At 36.8% G+C, this 21,791-nt stretch overlaps 1 protein-coding gene across 1 annotated transcript; it reads left to right on the top strand.

Moving 5' to 3' along the window:
• The first annotated feature begins 750 nt into the window (after positions 1 to 750).
• C9 (complement C9) lies at positions 751 to 17,940 on the top strand. Its single transcript, XM_072416628.1, has 11 exons — positions 751 to 903; positions 3,142 to 3,235; positions 5,353 to 5,497; positions 7,604 to 7,748; positions 8,979 to 9,117; positions 9,817 to 10,161; positions 11,057 to 11,297; positions 13,180 to 13,311; positions 15,536 to 15,711; positions 16,810 to 17,038; positions 17,696 to 17,940. The coding sequence occupies exons 1-11, from the start codon at positions 821 to 823 to the stop codon at positions 17,851 to 17,853; spliced, it is 1,887 nt and encodes a 628-aa protein (XP_072272729.1). The 5' UTR covers positions 751 to 820; the 3' UTR covers positions 17,854 to 17,940.
• Positions 17,941 to 21,791: the final 3,851 nt, after the last annotated feature.

Below are 21,791 nucleotides of genomic sequence, written 5' to 3'. Positions count from 1 at the left end.
GTCAATTACTGCATCGTTCAAATGATCGTATCTAGTGTGTACATTATTGGTGGATTATATTTGAATGATTGTATCGACACAGTATGTACAGAATTGTGCACAATACGATCGTTCAAAATAATTGTGCATAATCCTTGATCTGTTGTTAGTCATTTGTTTTCTGACGACAATTATTGTACGTGTGTATGTAGCTTTACTTGTAGAAAGAAATCTTCAATAGGGACTAAGATAGCAAAACAATGGCGGTTTTCACTCTGTGCACACTTCTGTTTGACTTGAATTGTTCTCTATTCTTTATTTATTTACATGGATCTTCAGTAAATTGTAATGTATACATTGTTTGATGTGCTGGCTATCTGCACCCACTATACAAAACAGTATGTGCAAGATCATTTGATACCAGGAAACAATCAAAGCTAATAAGGGGTATAAACTCATCTTAGTTTATTTTAAAAACCTAAATTTCAGGAGGTAGGCACTAGAGGGATACATGTAAAAATAAGTGGTATAAATTGTGCTATCTTATTGAGTGTTCACCTATTCATCCATCCATTGGGTTTGTTATGAAAAAAGTAGTGCTGCATCTGATATAGTTTACTGGAAGCATGGTCAGTTTCTTTTGGCTCCCTGCCACTTGTACCATTGCATTGCTTCACTGATTAGAAGTGAAATCCATTTACAAATATCACAGGTTTGGAAATACCATTGGCAAGGTTCCAGCTCTCTGTTTATCTTTCTGTTATTGAGTAACAATAATTATAACAAACAGATATGAAGCAGACTTCTTCAGCATGTCCACAGTATCCCCTTCCGAGACACCATGGCTGGTCTTCTAACTCTCCTGGGACTCCTCTCAGTGCTATGTACATTACAATGGCCGGCTTCTGTATTGGGGAATGTAAGGTGAGCAGTTTTATTTTAACCTCTCCTTTACAGATTCTACACTTTTTTTCTCTTTTTAAGCAATTGCAGAAAAGTTTACATTTTGCTAGGTTAACTTTTGTACTTCACTAAACAAATTGTGCATATTTTGTACGTGTGGTTCCTGAGTGACTGAAAATCTTTTCCACGTACGACTAGAAGAAGACTTTGATCAAGTTATTTTTTAGAATAGAAAAAGATGAGAGTTTTTGGATTTTACTATTTTGATATAGATCTAAGAACTGGAGAACATCAATCAGTAGGGAATGGTAATGCCTTTCCTGGAGACTGTGCTCTAAGTTTGTACCCCCTTCTACAATTAACAATAAAAACAGGATCATTTTTTGTTTCTCTGGTTTTACTTGAGTTAGAATATTGTGATAACGTTTAAATAAACCTACATGGAATGGTTATCCTTACTGATAATAAAAAAGTATATAATACAAAGGAAATTTCCTCTTAGCCACATTATATAGGTGCACATTTAAGGTGCCAAAGAGTATTACAGCTTTGTCGATGGATGTTAATGTCTGCCTGTGCTGTTAACATACTGTTTCAGATCTGTAGGACCAACCTTTATGAGTGTGGTCAGATCAGTTCTATAGTCTAATGCAATGTTTCTCACAGTGCTGTGGAACCCTAAGGTTCCTTCAGAGGTTGCTAGGGGTTCCTTGAGCAATAAGTAAATCTCAAGTCCGTATAACTGAGGCATTTATTAGACTGACTACAACACTAATGTACTGTGAGCTATGGATATGGAAATTATAGAAAAGGTTTCCTGAAAACCCTAAAGTTATTTCAAGGTTTCTCCCATGCTAAAAAGGTTTAGAAACACTGGTCTAAAGTCCTTTAATAGCCTTAAGGCTTGTGTAGATTGGAAAAGTCAACAACAAGAGGGGATATGTTCACCCTGTATAAATATATAAATGGTCCATATAGAGAACTCTCTTCCCCATTATTCACTTTGAGATCATTACAAAGTACAAGAGGGCACTCCTTGCGTCTGGAGGAAAAGAAGTTTAAGCTCCGGATAAGGAAGAGATTCTTCACTGTAAGGTCTGTGAAAATGTGGAATCGGAAGTAGTTTCAGCAACTACTATAGATTGCTTTAAGAAAAAGCTGGATGTTTTTCTAGAAGCACAGAATATATCTGGGTATTAAGGCTTTAATGTAAAGATAACAGTGAGTTCTGATCCAGGGAACATGACATTGACTCATGGAATCAGGAAGGAATTTCTTTCCCGTTGAAGCAAATTGTACCAGGGTTTTTTTTGCCTTCCTCTGGACCACCTACTGTATGTCTTATAGGATTTTATATCTGGGATATGTTTATTTCCCTAGTGGTTAAACTTGATGGACTTATGTCTTTTTTCAACTTAACTTACTATGTACGTAACTATGTAACTTTTAAGGTGCATGTGTCATGTATTATAGATGTGTTTGGGACACCTTAGAGTCCATTCTGAGTTGCTCCTGTCACTGAACAGATTTGTGCTGCTTTGCATTGTACAGAAGTCCTTAGTTTTTTCCAATAATAGGGTTATTATGCTTTTCTCTATGGATACATCTGTGCTAATCCTACATTACATGGACCTCCTGTCTGTCTTCTTGTTGCATACCTCACAAGTTTCTGAAATGAGGAAGAGACACACTTTACAGCACAAAGTAGTAAAAAACCATACCCTTTCGATGCCTCAATTTTCATGGATATAAAGGAATAACGTGTGAAAAATGATTGATTAAACCCTTTACTTTACCTTTTGAGAATAAAATATTTTTTAGATGTTGGATCAAAGGTTTAAAGCTTTAAACAGTAGCCAAAAAAGGATGTTTGGTTTCAATGAGGGAAATTGTCTCCTATTCTAGTTAGGAGCTATGTCAATATGTATTTGCTACTTGTGGATATTGTGCATCCAATATTCCCATTAATCCTTCTTTTTTGTAACATGGTAATTCTTATTTTATCCTTTGGACATTACAGGCAGTTCCTCACAAGCCTAAAATTCCACTTTACTGGCAGACAATGTTTCACAAAATTAGTACCAGACCATTTTTGAGAGAATGATAAAACCACTACTGTAATACATCACTGATAAATGCAATGGGCCAATATGGAAGTGATTCCCAAACATATACTACTTTTTTTAAAATTATATAAATGTTGATGATTATATAAATGTTGATCCGGAGAGCAACTTACTAAGAACTAATTTCCTTTAGGCCACCAAGAGAAACCAATGCTCCGCCACCTATAGACTGCCAGATGAGCCCCTGGGGCCAATGGACTGAGTGTGACCCATGTACAAAACAAAGGGTAATGTACTTTTTTCATTTATTCATGTATGTGTAATTGTTTTTGTAAGAAACAAACTGAACAGCAAGTCCTATCCAATAAACAAAGTACAAAGAAATACATTTGTGTAAAGTCTTAAGACTACAAATCGTTCAGTTTTAAGTTAAGCTCAGGAAAGATATAGATCACAAAATAACAGCTCTATAATTGTTTTAGGTCACTAAAGTTGGTTTTAGAAAGCAGACAGCAAATGTAATTTATTTTGTCCTGGTATCCAATTAACATTCCCATGTCAGCTGAGAAATATGACTATGTTACAATCAATTTTTTTCATGGTTGTCTTTGAGACCTCATGGTTAAGCTCCTCTGGTAGCCTTTAGTTTTAAAGCAGGAGCTTAGTTCATATGTGTCTGTTAGGAAGGTACTTTAGTGAAAGTCCTTGGGTATTTTTACCCAAGAGTGTGACTCTTAAGTGAAATCACAGTAGTTAGTTACAGGTGCATACAACCAATAGTTTCCCATTGTTGCTCTTAATGCCATTTGCCAGTTTTTCTCATAGTGTGACTGTTAACCAAGTTCAAAAACCATGCTCACTTGGTGACCTGTTTTAGCCACTTGCTCCTGATGCCAAGGAGTAAATGCATCACCACCTACCATCCTAGGGTAACCACCACAACCACCAAATGCACAATTAGAGGTGAATGGAACAGAAAAATGAATTTAGATTGCCCCTATGCTGCCCAAGGTTCCTAAAATTGGCCAAAGAAACAATTCCTAATCATTTTCACCAGAAACAGTCATTTTGAACCCTTTTTTAAAAAAGAAATCTGAATTCTAAATCAGAATTTCAAAATCCAGTCTCTCTAATCAGATTCAATTCAACTTTACATTCTACCCACCTCTATTCCTGGCCCTGGCTGGACTTTAAACATGTTCAGTCAAAACATTTTTGTTTGTTTTGGGAACAAGCATAGGGAAGGATTAGAACCTTGGTGTTTAGATCTGGTGTTTACTGTTATCTGTGTTCACTGATAAAGTCAGGAAGAGAGGGCAAATCTCACAGGCAGAATACAATGCTTTTTTTAAGTATTGTAGGTTAGCTAGAATTAATTTAGGAAGAAGGAGAGTAAAAGGGGTTTTGATGGCTAAGATTATATTTATGTAATAAAAAACAACTTATGATACATAATTACATATAAATATACAATATATTACTTGTCCACTGTGTAATCATGGGATTGGGATATTCTTCCTGAAAATACTGTTTCTATTTACCTACATGTATATTGAAATATACCGCCACCAAAACGGTCTAGTCCATAAAATACGCCTGAAGAAGCTAATGTAGGTGAAACGCGTTGGGTGAAAGCGACTGACACGGTTATTTTATATATTATAATATTATATATTATTATGATAGTAGTATTTTGATGTATAGCAAGAATATCGTAAAAGATATGTTGTATAATTATAAATAATTATGTGTAAAGAATTGTTTATGAGTACATACTTATAAACTTAGCCATCAAAACCCCTTCCACTCTTGTTATTTCTATATTTGTTGTACAACACAATAAGGGGCGGCAAGAAACATACAGAACAGAGACAGAGAAAAACTCTTTCCTTTTTTAAACCTGGGTAGCTAGAATGACCATTGTTTTGTTTTTATTTTGTATTTATTTTTTTGGGGGTGTTTCTTTTGGAAATGTTGCTTCACTTCCATCTAGTGAGACAATCTTTACTATTGCAAGTAGTGAAAGAAGTGAGTAAAAAGTAAAAACTTGAGTGGAATTGTCATACTTTCCCACTCTTTTCAAAACTTCATGCACAAATGTTCCTGGGACATGTGCTTAACGTGAGATTTTGGAAATGAGATAACACATCCAATCCCAATATATTATAAAAGTAAAGTAAAATACATTCAAACCTATGATGTGCCCCCTCTGAGGTCTGTAGATGACAAGCTAAGCTTACAGGACAACAAAGAAAAACATGGGCATTTGGGAACAGAGATAAATGGCCCTAGTGTGCTTTCCTGTAAAATGTTCTTTGTCGGCAGGCATTAAAGTTCTCATACATGCACACCACACAGCCTGCGAAAACCTGAATCTGCTCAATGAAGTTTCTTTTCTCTTTAGTATCGTTCTCGGAGTATTGTGCGCTTTGGCCAGTTTGATGGAAGGCCTTGTCTGGGCAGTTTAGGAGAAACACAGCGATGCGTATCTGATAAAGTTTGCGAGGAGGAAGCAATCGACTGTGGAAATGATTTTCAGTGTGAAAATGGTAAAATATGTTGTTAGTCCTAGAACCTTAGAAAGACCTAATTTTAATGGAATAAGTAGTCTGTTTATTTATTACACCTATTATATATTATTTTCTGTCTTCTTTCCAAAATATCTGTGTTAATGGAAACCTTGGTTGGGAAAAAAAGTTGGCATTCCTGACTTCTCTCTACGGCTTAGTCTACCCAGACATTTTCCCCAGCATTTAACCTGAGGCTTTAAAAGCCTATGTTTGAAATTCCAATGCATTCTAATGGGCTAATCCACACATTGAGCTCTATCTTAAATGTTGCTTGCAGCGTTTAAAAAATTAAAACGCAGGATAAATGCAGTAAAACGCCCCAAAATGGGGAAAACACTTGAAAACGCTCTCATTGAATTCAATAGAATATTTTACAAGCGTTTTTAAGCATTTTATAAAAGCTTCAATTGAAAACAATGGGGGCTTTTATAAGTGTTTTTAGCAGGACTTTGGAGTCTGTGCGCCCCCTTTAAAAAGGGGACTCCCAGATCTCCACCGCCCCATCCTGGGGAATGAGTGCAGGGGTACATAAAAGTCCTTACTTATTCCCTGAAAGGGTAAAATATGTGCAAAAAATAGGACAAGGCTTTAATGTTAAAGTATTTTTAATAAATGTGTGTGTTTGTGTAACTAAACCTTTCTTTTACAGGGGTACAGGGGAGCACAGCTTTGGGACTCCACCTGACATTGTGGGATTCCTGGGCACTAGGGGTTAAATGAGGACAAGGCTCCCCATTCACTTCCAGTGCTTTGTGATTGGCTGAGAACAGGGAAACCCTAAAGACAGTTCAAGCATCATCAGAATTTCCCTTTTTCTTAGCCAATCAGGGAGTGGAGCAATCAACAGAGCTCTGCTATGCTGATAGCTCTGCTCTCCTGATTACTCCCACTGCTCTAGAGGAGCTGTTGTATGTGATTGGCTGAAGAAAGGGAAATTCTGATGACGCTTGGGCTGTCATCAGGGTTTCCTCTGAAGGGTTTCCCCTTCCTCAGCCATTCAGCACTATAAGTGAATGGGGACAAGTCTCCGTTGTAAAAATACATAAAAATTGTTTATAACGTGGTAGGAACGTTTACATCCGTTTTTAAATCCGTCCGTGTAGACCCAGTAATAAATACTACAGTCTTTATTACCACAGCTGATTCAACAAACAAGTGTGGTTCGCTATTTGCTTGTTCCAGCTCTATGACACAGAATGTAGTAAAGCCAAAAGACTGGCTTGACAGACAGGAGACTAATATTTTCCAGAAATTGGAGCCATCATAATTCATTAAGTGCAAATTTAATTGGTGATGGTGAGATAAAGGCCTTTTCTATGTAAGAAATTGAAGCTGGTTTCATGGGCATCCTTGGTGCAAACAAAACCACCTACAAACAAAGCCCTTTTATTGGTGTCAGTGTGAAAACAAAGTCTTATACTGATATCAGTCATATGCCCCTGTATAAGTAATATTTATTGGGTGCTTAGCTGCAGAGCAGAGTTTAGAATCTCCTGCCTTTCCCATTCTTTTATATTTTATACCCTACATATATATCTAACTGTAAGGCGGAAGATGAATTCACCTGAACTATACCGGCAGTGTTGGGTAGCAGATGCAGGCTCAGCTCTGCCCGGCAGTGCATTATGCCAGTAGTTAGTAGGGTTTATACAAGGGGCCGAGGGACATTTTCCAAGCATTCTATTAGCTTCACTGTTGATAAGAGTTTTGTTGTCTGGCCAACTCAATTCCACACAGCCTATTCTTTAAAGTCCTCACTCCAAAGTCTGCCTATTCTTGTCTTATGCATGCTAAAATCTACTTTCAATATTAACATTTATACTTCGCCTATGTCAAAGTCTTATGATGTAAAAATATTATTGACAAAAATGTTCATAGATTCCCTTTATGTGTTCAATACCCTTGTTAATCTTGCCATTAAATTGTGTCTATGTATACCCAGCAGAAAGGTAATTTTCTTGGTTCAGCATTTCAGGAACAAAGTATCACTTTTTATGATTGTTGGAAGCCATGCATTGCCTTATGCAGAGATTATTAATCTATTCTTATTACACTGGAATGTTTTTCTTTTGTTTCCATGCACAGGTAGATGTATAAAGCAGAGACTGAAATGTAACAATGACAATGACTGCGGCGATTTCTCAGATGAAGAGTGTGAGGACAGAGATCCAAAACCCGTCTGCCGCGATGATCTTGAACTGTCTGAGTTAGCCAGAACAGCTGGAGATGGGTGTGTAATGGAAACACATGAATAGCTGCAGACACATGAATAGCCCTCCAGTAGTTTTATTTGTTGTAATGATAGAGCCCCTCTGCGAAGAAATGAGCCCATTACCAGACCTGTGCTATAGGTTTCTATCCAAGCTTCGGAGACACCGGCTGCAGTCATTTTTTTTGTGTGGCTACCAACTATATGATAGCCAAAGAAAGACCAGGAACTTTTTCCTTAGAAGGTGAATAAACAAATAGAGTATTCAAGAAAGGGCAATTTATTCTGAACTGATTTCTCTTGGACTTAAGAAAGTCCACCACACCAAATGTGTCCCATTGGTGGCAACACAAAGGCTACGGACACATAAAAAGCCCTCCAGCAGTTCAATTTATTCTAATGATACTGCTACATAGTAAAGGCAGTTGGGGTAAATACAAATAACCCTTCTGCAAAGCATTCAGCCTATTAGGTGGCCTGGCCTATGAATTAATATCCAGGATTCTTAAATATTGTGATGAAGCCATTTCTGTTGGTTGACCATCAACAGAATGAGAGCCAGGGACTGGGGCTAGTAACTTTTTGCCTGGAAGGCAAACAAACAACTGGAGCGTTTATGGAAAAAGTAGATTTCTTAGGGCTTAAGAAACCCAACACACTTGAGGGCCTGATTTAATAAAGCCCTCCAAGACTGGAAAAGCTAGACTATCATGGATGAACATTGGTGATCCAGTAAACTTGGAAAATTGTAATTAGTTGGAAAATATTTAAAATCCCGGACCAGATCTATCTGAGGTTTGTTGGATCATTCAGGTTCTCCCATAGTCTATCTTCTCCATTCTTAGAGAGCTTTCATAAATCAGGCCTAATATCCTACAGTGGCATGGTGATTTGTGGTTATGGTCTTGTATGATTAAAGTTAGCCAGATCCCTAATATTTTCAGGAGGCCTGCTATAAAAGCCCCATGGAAGTATGGGCCTAATGACAAATTTTGGTGTTTGTCAATACAACAATAACACAGCAGTTTATTTTTGTTTTTTGAGTCACCCAGTCACCCTTTAGTATAGTTATAGTATATCGTGCCAGCAAATCTGTTGATTTTCTACTTCTCTTTATTACGATGTATGAAATAATTTAGGCATTGCCATGTTCAATTTAAAGTAAATTCCAGTTTTTAGACTTTTCATCACCACTATTTGCATTTGTGTTTAAGCAATGTTCTATATTATACTACTTCATATTGTTTTCAGAATAAACATTCTTGGAATGGACCCAAGGTCGAACCCTTTTGACAATGAACATTTTAACGGACTTTGTAACAGAGTTCGTGATGGTACAACAAGAACATATTATCGCTTGCCATGGAATGCGGCATCTTTGATTTATCGGGTAAGAAGAAGGTGTACATGATTTACCATTGTACTAGTGCACTAAAGGGAACACAATGCAGTAATTTTGCAAGTGCTCTCTGATAGACACTAGAAAATATAATATGCACCTGATTAAGTTGAATTAAAGTTCCTGCTGCAATAATGTGACTTACCTGTCTGATTGCGCTACCAGGGAAATTCTGCATTCCCCGATTTTCTTGCATGTGCCGGGAAGATGTATGATTATGTCATGCCAGCACTGCCAATCAAGATGCTTAGCAGACAACAGGCTATTTACAAAAAGAAACAAACAGAAAATAGAAAAAAAGAGTCAAAAGTTGTAACCTGATGTACAAATACAAAGTTTCTATGCAGTATTCCATTTTTACTTACCTGATATATTTTCTGATCTGACCCTAATAACTACAGATATCAGATATGCAGAACAATACTGTAACAGGAAGAGTGAGCCTTGCTGTCCTGCTGGCTGTAGGTCTAACTCATTTCTGACCCTTGCAGGGAGACCGCTGCTTCATCACAGAGAGATTGGGCCCTTCTCTGCTGACATTGGACAAACATTTCTACTTGGATTGCTTTCTAAAGAAAATTAATTTTGGTTTTAATACATCAGGAATGTGTTACGTTAAATTAAGCTCAGTTTCGGTGAACGTCAATATGAACCATAATAAAAATGTTTCTATTTCTTTTTATCCCTCAGACGGTAGCCGACAAGGCTTTTACATCAGAAACTTACACTGACTCGGCTGCTGTGCTGGAAAAGGTTTTAAGGGAGAGCTCAGACTCCTTTGAGGCATCGATATCTTTCAAGTTCACACCAACTGAACTAAACAGAAAGGATGGGGACAAAGCGGCTGAAGGAGATAAAGGCGTTGCGGAAAGTGTTGCTGATGACAATGGTGCTGGCAAAGAAGCCAAAGAAGGTGAAGGTGAAGCAGCTGCTGGGGGCGGAGGTGGCAAAGATATTACAGTAGGCGGAGAATTTGGAATTAATCATAATAAGAAAAATAGTGTGGAACAGCTGAAGGAGTACAAATTAGATAAGGTAAGAGACATAAATGTTTCAGTTCAAAACTATATCTTCCATTCCCACTATGTATTGTATTATGATGAAACCAGAAGGCACCAACACCGCTTATATTGTCCAATTCATTTTATAATTTATTTCAACATTAAATGCCACAAATGGCAATATATAAAATAACCATTGAAAAGAATAAACTTCTCTCCACTCCAACCAATTCTTAAAAACTATATTTCCTATACAAAAATATAACAAAAAGGCCCTTTTACTTACCTGTGGTCGTTTGAAAGACTTGGTTCCAAATATAGCCTAGAGGAATCCAACCTATAATGCCTATGTCTTTTTTCTGGTGATTTAGGTGACATCCATGGGTTGCCATAAGTGTCCATTAGAGTGTTTTCCCAGGGTCCTAAAATACTGCAGCCTGACATAACAATTAAAGGCAGACACAAGACCTGGTGGCTCAGTAGTAAAGAACAAAAACAGGTACTTCTGATTGTTGTAGAGCTTTAATAAATCAGGCCCATTGGGTCTCATTTATTAAAGCTCTCCAAGACAGACGATAGACTGTCATGGTAAGATCTGGGTGACCCAGCAAACCTTAAATGTATTTCTTAACATGCATAAAACTTACTATTGTTTAGCAAATGTTTTCAAACCTTAACCAGATCCTTTTCAGGTTTGCTGGGAGGTTTTACCATGACAGCCTTTTTCACCAGGCTTAGAGAGTTTTATTAAAGTAGGCCCATTGTGTTAGTAATGGAAAAAACTTCAAAGATTATGGTTAAAAAAATCTGAGCCTACTAACACTATACACAGCACACCAATATTCAATCGGATCTGCACCGCCCCAGAGAAATAACTGACTAGAGAACCTTTTTTTATTTCTTTTACAGTTTTTTTTTTCTTTTTACAGAATAAAGAATTCCTGCGGATATCAGGAAAGGTACAGCTGGCAACCTTCCAGTTAAGGACTCGGGGTTTTGTTTTGTCCCCAACTTTCATTGATGATGTGAACAACCTGCCATCTTTTTATGACAAGGCAGAATATTTTGCCTTTCTGGAAATGTACGGCACACATTACTCAGTCTCTGGAAGCATTGGTGGAAAATATGATCTCGTATATGTTCTGGATTCTACTGTTTTAAAAAATAAAGGTGAGAATATTTTTAAAGGGGGTTATCGACATATGAACACAGCTAGGGGTGTTGGGAGCAAAGTGTATGTCAGGCCAAAGACTTTATTTTGGAAAGAGTAGGAAAGGAATTGAATTCCAGTTTCACTATAAAGAATTTAACTGCAACTGTAAAAAGGATTTTAAACTCTTTCAAAGCATTTTAATTCTGTCTGTGCTGTTGTTCTACAACTGTTATCAGCAGGACAAGGAATGAGTGTAGATCTCTCTTGCAGAGCCCCTAATAGCAATAAAAACTAGCCATGAGTGCTACACCTTTCCCTGTCCATAGGCTGATGGTACGCATTTTGGAGAAGCCCCTACCACAAACTTATCTCAATATAGGCAGTGCCAGCAATGGCAGATCCCAAGAGAGATTACATAGAAACATAGAAGAGCTATATTGGAAATATAAATTCTGCAAAAAAAAAAAAAATAGTTTTAGGTTGAATATGATGGTTAACCATTCGAAACAAAACAATGACCCCATCAACGTTTAACTCTTTCACCACTCAAAATGTATTGTCAAATTATTTTGATAATGCGATAATTTTATCTAATCAATTAAAAGTATTGAATGGCTAGTTTAAGGAAGAAAAAACACAAACTATTCTCCAACTGGAAGAATTTGCATTTAATAGATTTTAAAAATATATTATTAGAGAGATGAAAGAAAGAGGTTCCAGCTCAAAAAATTCTGAAAGTGTTAATTATGTATTGATACATTTTGGCTTCATACATAATTACAGTACATACATTGATTTTCATATACCCAGTCTAATTACCCCGTCACAAGACTGGGATATATATGCTATACAAGTATATTCTAACCAAGTTTGTTTGTATGACCGTATTCGTCCTAATCCATCCCGATGCATTTCGACACGCTGGGGTTGCAAGATCTGCATATTTATTCAACTCAACATTTAACATCAATCTTGATGGTATAAGATGTACTATATAGAACCTTATTGTGACTGTTAATAAGCATGTACACCTTTGTCACTTTGATTTTCTTTTTGAATTTATATGTAGACCGTACATATCTTACACTAATACTAATAAACACGTCGGGGTTCTTTAAGAGGAATCTGGTCATACAACAAACTTGGTTAGAATATACTTGTATAGCATATATATATCCCAGTCTTGTGACGGGGTAATTAGACTGGGTATATGAAAAACTTTGTATGTAATGTAATTATGTATGAAGCCAAAATGTATCAATACATAATAACACTTTCAGACATTTTTTAGCTGGAACCTCTTTCTTTCATCTCTCTCCTATTATATTTTTGAATATTTAAAAGGTAGCTCCTTATATGTTTACGAGGGAATACATCTATCTCAAATTCTCATTTAATAGATTTTGTAAATCAATTTCTGATGGACTGCAGCATGCAATTCCGTTATTTTAAAAAAAGCAGTCCAAACTTTTTACTAAAATGTATCAGATGAAAAGTCAATGTAATTCAGTCATGCTTGATTTTTTCAATCTGCAATAATTTGTGGTTGTGTCAAATGACTTTTCTTCTCTTGCTTTAGAATTAGCCTCTGGAATTACTGTGGGTTTAATTTTCTATTAAAAAGGAAATATTATTTCTGCTCCTAGTTTTCAATTTTTCATTCCTGGACCTGATCCATTTCAGATTGGTGTTGGATCACCTAGGTTCCCCTGTAACAATCTTTTCATGTCTTGTAGGACAATAAGGCTTGCTGTGTTTTCAGTTTGGCTTTCAATGTTCCTCTATTTAACTAATGTTAAAAATGTAAAATATGAATTTAAAAAATACAGCCAAACTGATTTAAAGTTTATTGGCCAACTTTAGACTTTTATCTAGTGACATTTTGTTTTTTCATTACAGCAATTACTACAAAAGAAGTGGAAGAATGTCTTGGATACAATCTGGGCTTAACCGTGGATGGTCCAGGGTTGGAAGGCAAATTTGATGCAAAAGGAAAAGCGAAATGTGGCAAAAACATTGATCATACAGAGGGTATGTAGTCCTGTCCCTGGATAACAATAGTGCTTTTTTTTATTAATTTGATATCAAGTCTGTTTGCTGTTGACCTTTTATGTATTTCCTTATATATATATATAATTAGAAATACTTTTGGTACTTATCATCTGGGTACTGCGAAATGTAGCTAGAACTTGCTATAAGGGTATATATATTGCACAAAAATATATGTTGAGTAATGCTGCTTGTTGTTGAACAAAAATGCAACTCACCCTAATTTTTTAACCATCATAATATGTTGGTATGAACTTGGGTCATCATTGTCTTGTCTTTGTGCTGTGATTATGTTGGGCAGTACAGCCCAATGCTGCCAGTTATGATAAGGGTTCTTACTGACTGTTGAGATAGGCTAGGGTTCCTCCAGAGGTTGCTAGGAGTTCCTTGGATGATTGACCACTTTTTTTTCTGTTGCCTAGTTCTTGAGCTAGCAGAATGACACCTTTCATCTTTAGGAAGCCATTTAGACTCCCAGCTATATGCTGAACAGGGAACATGGAAAACCGTTACTCATAGGACATATCACAAAAGTTTCTCAGCACACCTACCACTAGACCCTCCTTAAAATTTGGCCCCTAACTGTAATCCATGAGAGTTCTATTTTGGAACATTTAAAGCAGGACAAGACAATTTTAGACAAATATGCGGTAGAGGTCCCAAATGCTCAGCATCCCAGCTTCCTGATTGCCACACCATTCTGTTGAGGCACTGAAGAAGATTGGAGCCTTGAGCATCTTCCCAGCATGCCACCATAAAAATGACTGTGCTGGAGGCCACCAACTTCTCCCTAAAGTTGCATACCTATGCACACAAGTTCTTGTCATTAAAACTTCATAGATTGACATTAGGCAATGGGACGTGACTTTGTGGCTTCCATGTATATTTGCAAATGTATGCAGCTAAAGCCTCTGTTTTTAAATGGGTACTTGCTTTATTTCATTCTAACAGTTACTGTGAAATTTTTGTGATGGGTTTAAAGGTCCTAAGTGTGAATCAGCACTTATATTGTATTTACTTGAATAGAGCAGCTTTTGTTGACCATTTTAAAATAGGAGAACCCTTAAAATAATGTTCAGGTCATCAGGGACCCCTTCTAAAATTACCATATCCACAGCTCACAGCAAATTATGGAGCGAAGAATGCTACTTACTTTGCTGGCCAGTGAGAAAAATGTCACTCTTACAGAAAAAGATCATTAGAATCTGTTCAACTGACCTGGCTCATGGCTCATGGGTAAAACACCATCTAGTCTTGGTTAAGTTTATTTAACAAATGTTTAGTCAGTGGTTCATTATTATTATTATTATCAGGACAGAAAAAAATTATATGTATGTATATTAGTTTGTACTTAATAATGAATAAACAAATTCATATTTCAAGTAACTCTTTATAAGGCAAAAGTTGAAAAACACTAAACTCCTGTGTGGAACCATTAAAGTAAAACCCCAAATATAATCTGACAGTTTAGCTGAATCAAAAAAAAGAATGTTTTCTCTTGTGTAAGCAAACATTCAGTGAAATGTCAATTCAAATGTATGTAAAGGGTCTTGTGGGGCATGAAATTCCTATCTTAAAGAGGGTTCAGCCAAAGGATTCCATTGGTGGCTGGTAATTTATCAAATGCCAAAGTAGAAGGCAGAAGAAGATGATGATAGTATTGTTGAGGGGAATTTTATAGGAGTTGAATTATTAGGGGTTGATGGAAAAGCACCCACCCCTGATTTTATATTCAGTGTTAGTAAGTAACATATACGGTATCCCACCATGCCTTACAAATAAAAAGTATGCTTATGGAATCTTCCGCCATAAATGCTGCCAAAAGAACTAAGAAAAATAAGGAAGATCTTTGCATCTCAGGTGAAGTGGTAATATAAAGCCTTGCAGGACATAAAAAAAACTAAAGGCGGCAGACGCTGGTTCAAAAACCTGCCAGGAAGAGGCAAATGAAACAAAGAAAAGGGAGGAAAGAACCTCCACAAATTCCACATAGTATCCACATAGTATATTTAGGAGGATGAGCTGGGATGTCTTTGGATAATAAAGAAATGATAAAATACAATATTACATAAGTAATGAGCTTTATGCTATAGATACAGTATATATATATATATATATATATATATATATATATATATATATTTATATTGCTGCCCAGCTACTTTGTAGGTACACCTGTAATTTTTTCTTTTGGTATTTTTTTCAGGAACTCCGGATAAATCCAATGTCATTAGCAAAATCCTTTCTTTTGTTGAAGGAGGAACGCCAGCTTTTGCAGCGAAACTTAATGCTAAACTCAACCAAGATAAACAAATTGACATTACAGATTTTGTGGAATGGGCTGCTTCCTTAGGAGACAGTCCTGTGATTATAAAGTCAAAGGTATTTTTTTGGTATAGTTTGATTTTTTTTATCTTCAGTGTTCCAGTGAATTTCTACTTGTTTCAAAATTGTGCAGCAATAGGGGCTTAATTTTATTATAAGTTATTTTTTGTTTCTATCACCTTTTGTTTAGCCTCTATGACAGCTATGCCCAGCCAGGGATTCATGAAACTCTAGTGTTCTTCTATTTGGCAGTGCCAGTGGCAAGATGCTAATAATCTTTCTAGCTGTCTGAAAAGGCAGCATTCAGACTGTTTCTGGAAAGTATTTTTCTAAATGTGCACTAATGTAAGAAGCATTGTTCCCACTGACCATCAATTATTACATTTCATAGGGGCTCCCTTAGATCTTTATTGAAAAATTTATTGAAAGGATCCTCGAGGGTAAACAGGTTGAGAAGCATTGATCTATTTTTTTAGCTTTTAAATATTAAGCAAAAATGTTGCTAGCTTGCAAGTTTGATAGTAAGTCAAAGCTTTCAGACTGCTACCATTGCTTTCCGTGTTGCACCGTACACATGGCATTACATTTCTTTACGTTACAAAAGCATGTTATCGCTTCAGTAACCAAAGCAATGTTGGCACCCCTGTTTTGGTCCAACTATGATCATGGTTCTTACTTTTACTGAGAGTAAAGTCAAAAGACAGGTGCTGATCAAATCCTTCACACCAGCGAATTTTTTGGTTTGGACGTACAGGTCGCATTGACATCCCCATGTGCCCTTACACAGATCACATAACCAAGCACTGAGACTCGCGGGAGTAAGCTGAACATCATCCTTCAGTAGCTTCTGCCATGTACAATCCAAGAACCTGTAATTTCTTGGAGAGCTGTTAAGAATTTTTGGTGTGAGGAGCAAGGGCCACAAGAAGAGTAGGGTATCTATGCCTTGTGCCGGTCTGGAGCCTTTAATTTTTCACTATGAATTTCATTAACTACCTGACACTATGGGATCCAGAACAGCTGCACCCCCTGAATTTTTTTTAATACCAGATAAATATTTGTAACCTTGCATACAGGTCTTTTCGCACACAATTGTATGTATTTCTATTATTATGATTATCAATAATTGTATCATTGGTCTTTTTTTATCTACAGACTGTTCCAATTCATTCCCTGGTCCCTGTTACCATGAAGGAGGCTTACAACAAGAGTCAAAACATTCAAAAAGCTATTCATGACTACCTTGAGGAATACAGCACATGTAAATGCCAACCATGTCAAAATGGTGGCACTTTGCTTGTGGTAGATGGTGAATGTTGGTGCAAGTGTACAGAGCACTTTTCCGGTTTGGCTTGCCAGACACCAAAGTCTCCCCTATTTGACAGTAAGTAAATTCAACCAGGCAAATAAGGCACTGGGGGACAATATTGTGCGGGCCGGCTAAAAACCTTTACCTCCTATCTACTAACAACCACTATTCAATAGGAGTGCTCACTACTACTTACTTTGACAAAAGGCTTCCATGCCTTTATTTTAGCCTTAGTTAGGAGTCCGTAACTAATGCAAATATCCCATCAAACTTGGGAGCCAGTTTCTGTACTCAGGTTGCCGATTGTGTCCAGTAAAGGGGTTACTGCTTAACATGGGTACCATCTATTCGCCTCTGTTCAGAATAACAGTGCTTGAATCAAACAGAGGCAAAGTTGAGCAACACATTCTACCCATGACATTTATATCAACCGGCAACCTACTCCACTAGTCCAGGCCAGCACTGGTTTTCCAATCTTTCTTACAGAGCCAGCAGCGCAACACACATTCTTACTCTATGAGCCCCATTATCCATAAACCTTAAATAAAGAATCAATCTGCCTGCATTCCTGAAAAAAACTAATGTTCCAATTTACTTGTAACACTCTGTTCAGAATTAAATGAATTTTTCTTACTTTTATTATTATTATTAAACCGGATTTATATAGCGCCAACATATTACGCAGCACTGTACATTAAATAGGGACTAATTGGCTATATCTTTTTTCCTCAGGCCCATCTACAGCAATTAATGGACATTGGAGTTGTTGGAGAGACTCTTCTTCCTGTGTAAAAGAAGAAAAGACCCAGACACGTGAGTGCAATAACCCAGCCCCACAGAATGGTGGTAAGCCGTGTGCCGGAGACCGGGTCAGAAAGGTTTTATGCTGAGCTGAAGAAGAAGATCTCATGTTATGAAAGCAGCCAGATCTTTGTATGTACGGACCATCTTGTTGTACATGTAGTACTTGTGTAACATTACAAGGACGAGAGAGAAAAAAAAACATGAATAACTAACCTTGTACCTTTGTACGTACTGAGCAAACAATAAATGGACACTGAGATACCACTTCTTGTTGTTCGATGGATTACAAAAGCAGAAATATACCTCAGAATGTGTTTCTTTTTTTGAGGGTAAAAGGGAAGGAATTAATGTGAAGACAACCTGTTGGTTTGATTCCAAGCCACAGCACAGGTTCCACTTTACAAAAGTTGGCACCCTCATCATTACAGCACATAAAATGCACTCTGTAAGTCCAACTCTAGTCCAAATGTATTTTTTAACCTAGGTTTTTATTTGTGTCTATGACCTCATTCAAATGCCTGTCCTTTGATGCCCCACAGGAAAAGATAGGTGCAGTCATCACTGGGGCGGGAATGTATTGCAGTAAAGAAGTTGCAGTAAAAGCATTGTTAGTTCTGACCCCTCCAGGTATTATTTATATATTCATGAGTATTTACTCCCCATGATGCATTTACTCCCTTAGCGGGTACCAATAGGATATGTTGGGCCAATGGCCCTGAGTTGTAATACTTCACTATTCATACATGAATCAGAGCTAGACCTGCAGTCAGTGGCACAAGGTCATTTTCCCAGTGACCACCAATAATTGTTGCACCATGACACCCTTTGAATGACACGCTTAAAACAGAACTAAGATTACAAGATTTTTGCAGAAGGACAGCCACTAAAACAATGTTATCTGCCTGTTCACAATATTTTCCATAATGTACACTGACCTACGCATGTACAGATAAGTTTATGATCACAACGTAGCTGGCTGCCAGAAATGAATGAACCATGCCCATGCGTAGGAGTTATACTATGCTGACCTGGCCAAGGAAGATGGCTGAAGATCTGTTACACGGGAAAGGACTGGGAAAAGATGGGGGACCAATAATGGAGTCATGAATGGTGAGTTTAGTTGAAAACATTGTGAATGGGCAGGTTAGTTTATTTTATTGCAGAAAAGGCATTAGATTTTTTTAATTTTAATTAACCCGTAGAAATGTACATACCATCAAAAGGCTACTCGTTTATATTTGTCCTCAGGACAAAGTCTCCAAATCTTTTCCTAATGAGTCCCCCATGGTAGTGTATAACCCACTTACACTGCACCCTAAAAATGCACATATTAAATATTAAAAAAATATTAATTAAATACCAGAACAGAAAAGTAGAAAAGCTTTTCAGTTGGTCCCTGTTGGAATTTGAACTTTACCTTTTATTTACCCATAAACTATGAACATTGTATAATCAACAATCCTAGAGTTTATCCCCTAAAGACCATAATTTAAATGGAACTGGCTATCAAATATCATGGAAACCACTGTCCACGCACTCACAGCTCACACGCATTGCTATCTGATGGAAGCACATTGGCACTCGTTGGTTTGCTTTAGGGCAGCGCAGTCATTGGAAGGAGTTTACCAATGCAACAAAATGCTATGCACACATTTTTATATCACATAACAATCCATTGTGTTGTGTTGCCATGCCTTGTCGCTGCAGTACATGGGAGAGTACATTTGAGGGGCAAATAAAAATGAATGGCAACACAATGCACCAAAGTTTGTGCTGTGTATTAAGCATTATTGTATTGGTGGAGTACGCCCTTAATGTTGTACGTAATATTGCTTCAAGTTTTAATGATGGCTTTATGTAAGGGTCAGTATACTTTATTAGTGGATATTGACTTTTCTCCCAAAATAGTAGTCACCAATCTGGTGATCAGCCGTTATTCCCCTTAGCTTCTCCCCAGCAACTCCAAGCAGACTTCACCCTAGAAGAAACTGGAAGAAGCCATCAAACATATACCTAACTTTCTTATTTACTATAAAGGAAGGTAATTTAGTTTAGATTGAGTTGATGATACCAAAAGGCCTCCTCTATATTACATGGCCCCTGATATTCAGACATCAATAAAACCCTATATGAAGGAATTACCAGCACACCAAAATGAACAATAAAAAAAACAACTAACTTGCTAATATTCCTCCACTCTATCTAAATCTAAAATAGAAAGTTTTAGCTAAATTTGAGCTTTGAGAAAGATGAATGTGCACATTCCCATCCGCATCTTTACTAGTAATGAGTGAATTAGAGTAGATTTTCTTCCCTGAGATTACAAACTGCATGCAATGCTTGAAAAGTTCAGCTGATCAGACTCTGAAATCTGTGCAGATTATGAAACCGGGTAAACATCACAGAGCAAATACAAAGGTAAACATTGCACAGAGGTGTTCTGTCCTGCATTGCTCTGTTTACTGGTGGGAATCGTAGCTTGGCTATTCCTGTAAATCCTATTGTGAAGGCTTTTCACCTGATGATTAACCTCTCTCAGTGCCAGGCATTTCATTTTGCTCTTTAGGTGGCTTTTTGTTGTCATAGACAACACAGACATGAAAGCTTGAGGGCCCATTTCAGTCTATATGTGGTGCACATGGTATGGCTTTCCATTACTGCAAAGCATTGAGCCAGCAATAGTACAAGAGCCTTTTACTTATAACACAATGCACTGTAACTCGCTTCCGTGTATTGCCATGTGCAACATGCTGCAACCCAAGTGTTCCCTTGCAAACTGTTTATTTATTCAAATCTGAAAATTAGAACTTTGAGAGGCCAATAAACAATTTTTATACTCAATTGAAATAATTTTTAATTAACACAACACATTCACATAAATATACATATATTAAAAACATTTAAAAAACATATTGCAATAATTTCTATGTTCTCAATTATTCTTTAATCTTTCCTCAACACGTTTCATGGAACCAGTCCACTTCATCAGGAGGACATATGAGTGCTGCAAATCATACACACATATATATACATAATCAATAGGAAAACCAATTTATATAAATACAATAAAGTCAAACACTTACATTTCAAAACATGGTAGTCAGCTCCATGAATATGTAATCCCCTCAGGAAGGTGGTGGAAGGGTTCAAGAGGAGCGATAACTAGAGCATGGTCTTTATCACAATCAGGACAAAAGCAATAAATATCTCCACTAATCTGCTCACTATGATGTAAGAAAGGAATGCCAATTTTAATTATTGCACAAATCAAAAAAGTAGGAATAAATATCTCTTCATATGGGAGTATATCATAATTTCAACCCAGAAGAAATAAGATTTGTTACATCGGAAAGGGTCTATCCCGACACAAGAGGTGGAAAATATTAATTAAAAATTTTACAAAAAGAAACGGAAAAAAAAGGATATTAAATTTGGAAGGGGCACATTTTCCAGAATTTAATGAGTTTCTCAGCTATATATTCTTCTTGTGAGGTGATTTTCGCCTAATTTATCAAGATAAGTATAAATTATTAATCCCTTGCAGTGTGAGCAGCATAAACTCTTTTTGTATATTAACCCCATTGTGTAACAGCATGTCAGGGCATTGCAAAAAAAAAAAAAGATCTGACAGTGGCAGGGGAAGCATTTGTGTGCAATGTGAAGGAGGAATGGCATTTCTTTGTATTTATTGAGCTTTATGGGATTGCCTTTTAGAAATACAGGGTGTCCTGTCACTTATGGAAAAGACAGAGTTTCCCCAATTTTATAGAATAGTTAACCATAGTAGCAACCATTATGCATTGCTAGGTTATATCCCATTCAATGGTAGGGCTTCATCTCATTTACTAAGCTGAGTAAATTATCCATTCCAAGGTGATTATTCAGTTCTTTATATGAACTGTTTATATGTCTTAGGTAGATCAAACCCATAATATCTTAACCTCCCGACCGTTAAGCCCGACCTTGGTACGGGCTAAAAAAAAGTGCTATAATGGTTAACCCCGAGATTTTCCGTACATTAAAA

The sequence above is a fragment of the Pyxicephalus adspersus genome, chromosome 6, assembly GCF_032062135.1.
Source record: "Pyxicephalus adspersus chromosome 6, UCB_Pads_2.0, whole genome shotgun sequence".
NCBI classification, from domain to species: domain Eukaryota; kingdom Metazoa; phylum Chordata; class Amphibia; order Anura; family Pyxicephalidae; genus Pyxicephalus; species Pyxicephalus adspersus.
The sequence above is the reverse complement of the archived record's forward strand: the minus strand, read 5'-3'. Positions and strand labels throughout refer to the sequence as shown.